Here is an 11,171-nt window from a genome sequence, read left to right as displayed (position 1 = left end):
CACTCCACTGGAATCATGGGAAATGTAGTTCCCTGCGGGAGATTGCACTGGTCAGAAATGACGTGCTAATGCTACGAAACTTCTCCAGGCATCAGTACTGGGATCCTGTGACGGAGGCATAGAAGGGGGATGTGAAAATGCAATTATGCAATATAACGGAGGTAATAATCAATCAATTTCCTGATAATAGTTATATGTATAACTCTAATGGGGTTATATGGGATATGATTAAAAAGACACAAGGGGCTTCATTTAGAATACTTGTCAGCGCCATCTAGGGGCGCTAGTGCAGTGCACACGGCATCCACCCAGCTATATCCCAGGCGGACGTTTTTTGAATGAAGCCCCTGCTGTCTTGAGTTGTACTTTATGTACAGTGGACTACTTGTGACTTGGTTTAAAAAAAATAAAATAATTGAAACAGGGAATAAACAGCACAATAAATGAGACTGTGCATCGTGTACATTCACCTTGGTGTCTTGGTTGTTCTTGTTCTCAATGCCATAGATTTCCTGTAACAGATAACTGACTCGATCCACCTGTATGGAACAATGCAGACTGTAAATGAGCGATTCATCGTTAGGACAGCTCACAATAAAGTTAGATAAAAAGAGGAAGACTGCAGGCCAACACTGACATTGGGGTCTGTGGGAGGAAGCACTGATCGCTGCAGGAGACTAGAAGATTGACATCCCAGATGAAGAAACTTCAGCAGGGACATTCGCAAGAACAGAACAGTGTTCAGCGGTGTGGAAACACTTTCATTGGCAAGTTGAGTTTGGCGACATTAAGCTTTGTGTAAATATCTGAGAGTCAAGTGTAAACTATACTTACATCCCTGGCTGCATTCAGAAGTATGAGCGCTTTGGAAATCTGCTTTCGCCAAAGTGCGCTCGGTCACTACATACAACAGCAAAAAAAACAACTTGCTTTAAAGCTGGTTATGAATTGAGGAGTGCGTTTGCCATTCGTTTTGCTGGTCACTGCATATGTCTGGTTCCACGACAGAAGTAGCAAGATCTGCTGACGTCTATGAGTTCTCATTTGGGGAGTCCAAGTTTTTAAAACGCTCGAGCTCTCAACAACACCCGGGGAGGTAAGTGTGTTCTCAAAGTGTCAAAACAATTGGTAGATCCAGAGACGGGTACAGGTGGAGACATATGCAAATCTTGACTTTGCTACGTCTAGCTGGACCCCACTTATTCCAACCTTCCATCTGGTTCTTAAAGGAGAACTATGGGGTCAGTGTTTTCCCCATAGTTCTCCTTAGGGTAACGGGAGGACACAAACTAGCGTCCTCCCGATACCCTAAGCTCAGTATACCGCGAGCTACAGCTCGCGGTATACTGAGACGCCGCAGCCGGAGCGGATCCCGACATCAATGTTGAGATCCAGCCAGCTGCGTGACTGACAGCTGGCTCTGCCTATCTAGAGGCAGAGCCAGCTGTACCCGCCCCCTCCCCCGTCCGTTCCACCAGTCAGCGCTGGCGGATCGGAGCGGGGACGGGGGAATCCAGCCCCTCCCCTGTCACGGCAGAGAGCCGTGACAGGATCGAGAGGTGAGCGAACGGCGGTATGTGTTCGCTCACCTCCCGATCTACTGAGCCGACCTGTGACAGTCTCATTGTCACATGTCGGCTAGAACTATGAGGTGAGTGAGAAGCACTCACCTCAGTTCTCCTTCAAGGCATACCTGTAGTTTGTTTTAACACACACACCTTTGCATCCCCAAAAATCCATTCAGTGCTTGAAGCTGAAGATAATATCTGGAACCTCCAGATATGAAGGATCATGCAACTCATGCCATGTGACAGCACTGGCCCAATTAGCGCTGTCACATGGGGGGAAGTCCATAGTCCTGTATAAGTTATAACTTTATAACTCCTGTGACTCATGGCATATCTTTTGCTTCTAGGGGCTGGCAGAGGGAGAGCAAAGAAGCAAGTTATACGCTGCTGGGGAAAGCAAAAGGTTCCCTTTAAATAAGACAACGAGTAGGGTGACCAATGGGTAAAGTCAGGGGGCAGGACCGGACAGGCCAAGACGTGATCTGGATACAGTGTCATCTTCCACTATCTCTGGATCTACGGATAGTTTTGACACACGGTCTTCACTGAAGATTTTTTTTCCCCCGTCCGACTGAATAGGTAGGTTAGCGAAATGTTATTTGTAATAAACTCAGATTCTACATGATTAAAAATCCTTGTGGGAGCAGATACAAACTGTAATCAGTTCTCGATTCATCTCCACATCAGTCAAGTTGCCTCCTGATGCTTCAGCGATGACAACAGACTCGAGGTTCATCACTCTCTGTGAGACATATGCAATCCTATGGTCAGACTAACTTGTAGGATGCAAGGCATGCTGGGAGCTGTAGTTCCACAGACTATGTGCTTAGGTCTGGATTATGGTGACAGTCTGACAGAACAAGACCCAAGAAACAAAAAGGAGGATCTACTCACAATCTGCTTCTGCTTCAGAGGCTTCACAGAGTAGCTGCCATCCACATGCTGCAGAGACAAGAACGTGGAGCGTCATTGCAGGAAGATGAAGAAGGGTAACAGATCAAAATGGCAAACAAAAAGGACAGAGAAATTAAAAGTTACTTTCCTTTTTATTGCTCAATAAAAATGCATCTTCACATGAATATAAATACGATTTATAGCAACGATATATGAAAAGAAGAAAAGTGAAATGGGCCAAAACAACACACACTGAGCCAGCGTGTAGAACAGAAGGTACTCACAGGTCTCATTCCATCAAATATCCCAAAATGAGACATGTGAGCCCTTTTATTTTAAGTACTATGCAAATTGAATAAAATTTTAATTCCTTTGGTCCAGGGGTAGCCAAACTTAGGCCCTCTAGCTGTGATGACACTACAAATGACATCATGCATCTATGTTTGGGAGTCATTGCGTGCCTGTCAGTCTTAAAATGCATAATGGGCTTTGCAGTGTCACCCCAGCTGGATGGCCAATGTTTGACTACCCCTTTAGTCCCTTCTCAGCATAAAATGCATGGTTATACTGCCCCGATACCAGGTTTTTCGGTTACGAGTACTGATATTTTTTTCCGGTACTCGCCAATACCGAATACTGATACCGGAAGTCCCATTAAGGAAGCCAGGCAGCATGTAAAGACTCGCCACCCGGCTTCCCGATTAGCAGGAAAGCCGTCTCCATGCTCCCTCGTCACCAGGTGACGAGCAAGCATGGAGCTGGCTTCCCGGCCAATCAGGAAACCGGGCAGCGAGTCATTACTGATACCGGAAGCTCAGGTATCGGGCTAGGCATCATGAGCATTTGGGCGAGTACGAGTGCAAAACACTCAGCATCGGCACCAATACTAGTATCGGTATATCCCTACTGTCTAGTATAGCAATGTGTGCAAAGACCTGTGTGCCCACATCAGCCAAGTGTGTAGGTCTGTGAACCAGGCACTCTGAAGCTGGTCATACACTGATCAAACAGGGGGAGGGTTGTCACTGGTCAAATTTCTATTTTCTCAACCAGTGTTTTCGAATATAACCAGTTTGTGGCCCCATAGGGACCACCGTTCAACAAATGTCAAATTTTCCCATTGACTTTTGTGGATGGAGTTAGTCCAAAAAAATCTCAACTATGGCTGGACACAAAAATAGTCCTTTCCTGTATTAAGAGGGGAATGTTTTGCAGGGACAAGTCCGTAATTCTGCCACTTTATAGATCACTGGTTCGGCCTCATCTGGAGTATGCGGTCCAGTTTTGGGCACCAGTGAATAGAGGGGATGTCCTTGAACTGGAAAGAGTCCAGAGGAGGGCGACCAAACTCATAAAGGGGATGGAGGACCTGAGCTATGAGAACAGGCTACTAAAATTAAACATGTTCTCCTTGGAAGTAAGGAGATTAGGGGGGGACATGATTTTCATGTATAAAATGTTTACCGGGGATAGCAACATTAGCAGCAAACTTTTTACAATGAACTCCATGACAAAGACGAGAGGCCACCACTTAAAATTGGTGGAGAAAAAATGTCAGCGCAAGGGGCGAAGGGGTTGCTTCTCAGTTAGATCAGTCATGGTCTGGAACTCGCTGCCACATGCTGTGATTTCGGCTCAGAGTGTGGAATCATTCAAGAGGCGATTGGACAATTTCCTCAGGGACCGTAACATACAGGGGTACAAGTACTCTTAAGATTGAGAACACACAGGGACCTATACACACTACACACCAATAGGACCATACACATACACAAATAGGTTGGACTTGATGGACGTATGTCTTTATTCAACCTCAAATACTATGTAACTATGGCAAGTAAAACAGTTCCCATCTATGTATTTAATCTGTGTATTCAGCCATTTGCCTGGACTTCCCACAAGGGTGCAGTAAGAATGATGGGTAGATGAAAGTCTCCTACCTTTTCAAAAGCAGCCAAAAGCACGTGAGCGTGTCCGGACCCCTCTGCAAGAAACGCACAGCGTGAGAAATTCTTGGTGCTTACAAAGGCTTGCTTTAATACTATGAAAACTCGGTGCATGCAGAGATCACAAGTATAAATGACCGGCATTGTTTACATACCTCCTCCTTCCGAAACCACAGCCTGGATGACAAGCGGAATAACCCCTTTATCCAGATCAAAGTTCAGCTGAGAACATGACAAACATGACTTCCGGGATATTATGCAGCCTTTCTCAACCAGGGTGCCTTCTGGCTTCCTCAGGGGTGGCCTCAGCACCATGGAAATGAATGATGCAAATCCAGGAAGGGTGAGAGCCATTCAAAAAGGTTCTCCTCCATCCACGCCTGCTGCGCCTCTTGCCCTCTGCCATGGGGTCTTCGCTGAAAATCCATGGGTCTGGGATAAGGGGCTGCTATGGATTTGGGAGGGGCAACACGTTTTGTTTCCCCATTTATGTTTTAGACTGCGGTCCCTCAAGATTTTGCATACTATAATAAAGTGCCATGAGGTTTATAAACATTGTGTCGGGTGATCGTTGGTTGACAGCAGCGTCTGAAATGGAGGCTGTATTTACACAGCAACTCCTGGCTGTCATTTTGACAGCTGGGAATTGCTAGCAAGGCGGGGCAGGGGAAGAAGGACAGGGCATATTACATACGTCCTGTGTACTTCGATGAAGTTTAATGGACATGTGAACCACAACTGGTAAAAGCCGAATTCCAGGTACAACTCTTGTTTTAGTTTAGGATAACTTTGGGAAGGGTTAGGACGTCTGTCAGGTTTATGTTGCTGTGTGTGTGTGTGTAACAGTGGGATAGGCAGATCGATTGATAGACAATTTTAACATTTATAATTTATCTACATTGTAAAGCACTGCGCAAACTGCTGGCGACATATAAATCCTGAAGAATAATAATAGGTCATGAGAAGGGAAAACATATACAAAACACACCACATTCCCTTTAGCAGGAAACAAAAACAGATCTTCAGTAGTACTTACTTCTTCATCTTTCCAATCATTCAAGTCGATTTTAAATGCCGGCAGAGAGAAGTGCTGGGTCAGTCCTCGCTTATAATAAACCGTCTGGGACTGCAGGGCTGTAGTGCGGGGAGTGTACCTGGAGGGGAGCCCGAGACTTCATGAGAACCCCGCAACCAGAAACATTGTCATTCTTATTTCATATTATAGGGTGATAGAACGGCAATTCCAGAGCATTTAAAGAGACCCTGTCACCAGACCATTCATTTCAACAACAATCTTCCCGTAAGAGTATACGTGAGCTCATGGACACTCCAGCCTTAGTGCCAGTACTGGCGACAGATACAGGAACCCGTTTAGGACAGGTACACGATTCTGTCCCCAGTTGCGACATTGATCTCACCGGAATCCATAGGAGCATCTACGGCACTCTTTATGAATTCCAGGCATTATGTGGACAGGGACAGATTATATATTAGGGATGCACCGATACAGAGTATTTGGTACAAATGCTCCGATACTTAACGCCGATAGCAGAACTTCCGGTATCAGTGGGAGATCTCCCTCTGACCGGCAGTGCCGAGGGAGCATGGAGCTGGCTTCCTTTTCAATCAGAAATCCGGGCGGTAGGTAATGACCCGCCTCTCGGGTTCCCTCTCTAGGAAGCCGGCTCCACTTGTTGCTAGGCAGCCTGGTTTCCTAACCAATCAGGAAGTCGGGCGGGAGGTAATGACCTGCCTCCCTGATTGGTCAGTAAGCCCGGCTGCCTAGCAACAAGTGAAGCCAGCTTCCTAGATAATCAGGAAGCCGGTAGGTGGGTCATGACGTGCCGCCCGGCTTCCAGAGCAATCAGGAAGCCGGACGGCACCTCATGACCCGCCGCCCGGCTTTCTGATTGGTCAGGAAGCCAGGCAGCCTTGCCAAGTGAAGCTGGTGTTCTTTCAATAGAAAACCGGCTTCCCAGGCAATCAGGAAGCTGGGAAGCGGGTCATGATCCGCCCACCGAGTTCCTGATACGGCACCGGTACTGGCAAAAAAAAAAAAATCAGTGCTCGATACTGAAAAACACACACACACAGTTTTTGGGTGAACCTGACTTTCTAGAGCTCAGGACACAATTTGATTAACCTTATAGTTACTCAATAAAACTGGTCAGAATATCCGGCAGGCTGAGATGTGAAACAAGGAAACCGTTTTGTTGTTTTATCTACATAACGACTTACACGGCCATCCCTCCAGCAAACTCCTCGCTGGCCTGACAGTAAACCGTAATCGCAACCCGTGCGTCGGCATCAAGGGTGAACTCCAAACCGTACAAGACTCGTGGCTTCCCGCCATCCTCCAGGGGGCTGTCAGCGCCTTCTTTGTACCTGAAAGCACACAAGGATCCAGATGACAAAGCTAGGACTAGCCGGGAAGACAGTACAGAGCATGGGGACAGGAAATCTGTTCTGGTCTTTACCGGATGAGTCGTAAAGAATCCTTGCGGATGTTCACCAGACTGCGCAGAGTCTTGACGGGTTCATGAGGGGCCGGGGTCAGGTATGGAAACTGCAAAGATAAGATGACATTAATTACTGAATTCATGAAACAAGTCATGGCATTGGAGGATGAGGATTGTGCACTGCAGATCTGAAACACCAGCATCGTTCTCACCACCAGAACCCAAACGCAAGACAAACCAGGAGGAGGACAATTATTAGGTTGCTGGTTTTAATCTGAGGAAACTCTTTAAAGTGACCTAATCTCATGTTAACACAAAGCTACATTAAAAGGAGAACTATGGGGTCAGTGTTTTTCCCCATAGTTCTCCTAAGGGTCACGGGAAGACATAAACTAGCGTCCTCCCGTGACCCAAAGCCCAGTATATAGCGGGCTACAGCTCGCGGTATACTGAGACCGCCGCAGCCGGGACGGATCCCAACATTACTATCGAGATCCACCCAGCTGCGTGAGTGACAGCTGGCTCTGCCTATCTAGAGACAGAGCAAGCTGTAACCGCACCCTCCCCCGTCCGTTCCGCCAGTCGGCGCTGGAGGATCGGACAGGGGAGGGGGGGAATCCCTGCATGGAACCGTAAGTGACAGTCACAGCTCTCTGCAGGGAGAAGATAGAGAAGTGAGCAATCGACGGTATGTGTTCGCTCACCTCCTGATCTATTGAGCGGACCTGGGACAGTTTCATTGTCACACGTCGGATCGAACTATGAGGCTGAGTGATATTCACTCCCCTCATAGTTCTCCTTTAACAGTCGTAGATAGATAAAGAACAGAAGAGCTGAAATACCATTCTGGGACAAAACGCTGCTCTGAGCTCCCTCCAGTGCTATTCACATGGCCAAGAGCATCAACATTTGATCATGTGACTTGTGTTAAAGGGAAGGAGCGGTGTTCTTTGACTTATTTGCCCCGTCAGCAAAGCTTATGACTAAACATCTAGGGTTGTGGTCATGACAACACTGAGGGGAGCCTGAAGCATCATTTCCTCCACAAGAAATGCTCTTCCATTACTCTTCCATTTTCAATGAGCACAAGACTGTGTATCTGTATCTAACGCCACTTCTTTTCTAGGTTTGGGTATAAACTCCGAAAGGTTTTACTGCGGTCTGTGTCCCTTCTGTTGGGTAAATAAAAACATATATTCATTGAAAATCCCCAGTAACAGGTGTCCTAGCCCCTCCCCACTATGCAAAACTAGAAAAATATTCTGATGTATACACACTATGATAACATGCAAGCCCGGGTCTGCTTTATACAATGTAATGAACCATCATCTATTGAGTGTGACTGGAGAGGGTCCTGGACTGGCTCCAGGTAAAGCTATTCCCGGGTATCGCAAGGTGTTCCCAGACGGCTGGGAGCAACAACCGTGTTACGGTGTGATTATTATTATACAGGATTTACATAGCGCCAACAATTTGCGCAACGCCTAACAAAATGGAGGAGGCAGTACAGTTACAATACAATTTCAGTACAATAGGGTTAGGAGGGCCCTGCTCATGAGAGCTTACAATCTAGTAGGAGGGGCAAGTGATACAAAGGAAATAATTGTTTAGAATTAGTTATTGGGAGAAGTAAAAAGGGCAGTTATGTTGAGATAGGCTTCCCTTAAGAGACGGGTTTATAGGGATCGCCTAAAGGTGGGCAGCGTAGGAAATAGGACAGGTTGGGGTAAGGAGTTCCGAAGGATGGGAGACACCCTGGAGAAGTCCTGGAGGCGAGCATGGGAGGAGGTAATTAGAGAGCAGGAGGTCTTGAGAGTGATAAGAAAAGCATTAAGATGACACTGGAAGAAGTCCATGCCACCTCATGTGTCTCTTCTCCAGACCTCCATTCTCATAACATTGTAATAGCGGGTCTCCTCCCATAGGATGAGAGTAACACCTTCTCATTGACGTACCTGGACAGGCCGGTTCCCTAAGAAGTTGAGGTCACTGTTCTCCCCGAACAGGTACCCCTCAGGGTGCGGGGTCTCAAACTTCTCTCCCCCCATGAAGAAGTGACTGGCAAAGTAATTTCCTGAAAAAAGGACAAAAAACACAAAATGTCTTAGACAGAACGCATACAATACCATTCACAATCTACACAAAGTGCCGGGCTCTGGATCGGGGAAGCAAAATGCTGATAGTACCAAAACACCCAGATATACAGTGCATCCCTAGCTTCTCTCCTCCCTGCTGGGCGCCAGTCTGTGTCCCCTCCAATCCCCGCTGCTTCTCCCTGCCTGTGTTGCCAGAGGCAGTGGGGATTGGAGGGGAAACAGACATGATCCAAGTGCTGGCACCAGCAGGGAGGAGTGAAGCTGTCAGGAGATGGGAGCGGGGTGGTGCGGGGAGAACTGTGACCTGCTGCAGGAGGCTGAGCTCTCCTCTTGCGCCTCCTCCGTCAGCCTCCTGACAGCTTCTCTCCTCCCTGCTAGGTGCCGGTAGCTGAATCATGTCTGTGTCCCCTCCGATCCCCAGTGCCACAGCCAACAGGCGGAGCAGTCAGGATGGAGAGCAGAGCATAAACACTCAGTCCTGATCGCCAAGTGCTTGTAAATAACTGAGGACATAGTAAGATTACTGTGTCCCCAGTTATGAATGAACAGGAAGTGCTCTATGTCACTCCCTGTTCATTCATGGGATTGTGGACATAGTAACTGATACTATCTCCTCAGTTTATGAATGGACAGAAGCACTCAGTATAGAGGCTTCCTGTTCCTTCATGACAAGGGCTGCAGAATAAGAGACTGAGGACTTTGTGTCCTCAATCTCTTTTTTAAAAGGGAAATATCAGGGGTCTGTTTAGACCCCCGATATTTCCCTGAAGCCCCTAAAAGTAAAAAAAAAAAAAAAAGTTAAAAAAAATATCATTTAAAAATCATTTTTAAAAGGTTGGCAAAAAAAAAAAAAGTAATTTTCGGTTTTGGCCTGACAATTTCAGGTTATTTCTATAATCATCTGTGTTGCTTCTGACCTGAAGAAGAGAGGTTCACTCTGGAAAGCTTGTCTTGTATATATTTTGTTAGTCCAATAAGAAAGGTTTCATTGCACACTGCAATACTGCGTTTTTGTCTTTTTGATGTCTTGTCTACTGGACTAATACGGCTTACCCATTTATATTGCAATATATATATATATATAACTGGAAAATTTGACCTACTTCTACAGCAGTGGGAAAAGCTGAATTGCATTGTGTAATTCCTATTATGCTATTTAAATCTGCCATACTAGAACTCAATCATGTATGTTAGCTTGAAGCACAACTAAAGTCAGCTATACCCACCTCCCCTCCAGCTATGCGATCTCCGTGTGAATGAACAATAGTCTATAGTGTGTACAGTGACATTCCGCTCTACTCTCTCCTGCCAGCTAATTCAACCCCCCTCCCCCCAGCGCCTGAAAATATATACAGTTGTTGTGTGTAGAGAATTTTGGGAAGATCCCATACAGACACAGTTGTGCTAATTATAAACAATGTAAGAGAGAGATGAGCGCAGAGTCCTCACCAGATTTGGGTGGATTGGAATTTCCACATCGGAAGCCTGAGAACATTCGGAGATGTTTAGGAATTGTTATATGGAGTACAATGGGTCAATTTTAATTCCAGGTACATTTCTAGGGACAAATCATCAAAAGCAAGGGCCCGTCCCTGGAATCTGGGACCTTAGAAGCGGGCCCTGCCATAGTACTGAACGATTCATCCATCTCCAGATATAAAAATAAACAGACTGTAGACTGGCACCCTGCTACAGTGTATGAGGATGAGGAAATAGCTTGTTACATTGTATACCATCCCACCCCCCACACAGGCTGTACACTGACACAAACATGCAGATATAATCACCCCACCACACACACAGAGATACACACTGAGCAGTGTGAGCACAGACAACCTACAGTACGACGGGAACCCACCTACAGAGCCTTGTTGTCTCCCTGTGGCCTCCTTCTTTCCCTCTCCTCCCGGAATCCAACACTCCGCCGCACTGCCTGCCGGGAGCTGTAGTCCTCACCTCCCCCTTCCGCAGTACTGGGAAACAACGCGAAGACTACAATCCCGGCATGCCCCGCGCGCGGCTCCCAGCTAGGCAAGGAAAACAATGGAGGGACTGTACCAACCGACTGCAGAGACGGAGGGGGGGAGGAGGAAGGCGGCGAAGCTGAGGAATGGAATGATCCGTGTTCGGGTTGGTTCTGCTTAACCCTTGCTGAGCAAGTTGATGGGATGCAAAACAAAACTCCAAATCTGCTGAGCATAATAACAA

General features: G+C 46.8%; 1 protein-coding gene across 2 annotated transcripts in view; it reads right to left on the bottom strand.

Moving 5' to 3' along the window:
- Positions 1 to 10,425, bottom strand: part of MGRN1 (mahogunin ring finger 1) — an 18,441-nt gene extending 8,016 nt beyond the window's left edge. For both annotated transcript variants that reach the window (XM_018568016.1, XM_018568017.1), the window contains exons 1-9: positions 10,413 to 10,425; positions 8,823 to 8,941; positions 6,886 to 6,974; positions 6,647 to 6,793; positions 5,445 to 5,562; positions 4,564 to 4,630; positions 4,403 to 4,446; positions 2,463 to 2,510; positions 471 to 539 (exon numbers count right to left, since the gene is read on the bottom strand). In XM_018568016.1, coding sequence (XP_018423518.1) covers positions 471 to 539; positions 2,463 to 2,510; positions 4,403 to 4,446; positions 4,564 to 4,630; positions 5,445 to 5,562; positions 6,647 to 6,793; positions 6,886 to 6,974; positions 8,823 to 8,915 — 675 coding nt within the window. In that variant the 5' untranslated portion in view covers positions 8,916 to 8,941; positions 10,413 to 10,425. The remainder of the gene's footprint in view (positions 1 to 470; positions 540 to 2,462; positions 2,511 to 4,402; positions 4,447 to 4,563; positions 4,631 to 5,444; positions 5,563 to 6,646; positions 6,794 to 6,885; positions 6,975 to 8,822; positions 8,942 to 10,412) is intronic.
- Positions 10,426 to 11,171: the final 746 nt, after the last annotated feature.

This window comes from Nanorana parkeri, unplaced genomic scaffold (genome assembly GCF_000935625.1).
Source record: "Nanorana parkeri isolate BGI_ZX_2015 unplaced genomic scaffold, ASM93562v1 scaffold1127, whole genome shotgun sequence".
Classification (NCBI taxonomy): domain Eukaryota; kingdom Metazoa; phylum Chordata; class Amphibia; order Anura; family Dicroglossidae; genus Nanorana; species Nanorana parkeri.
This window is presented reverse-complemented; position numbering and strand designations above follow the sequence as displayed.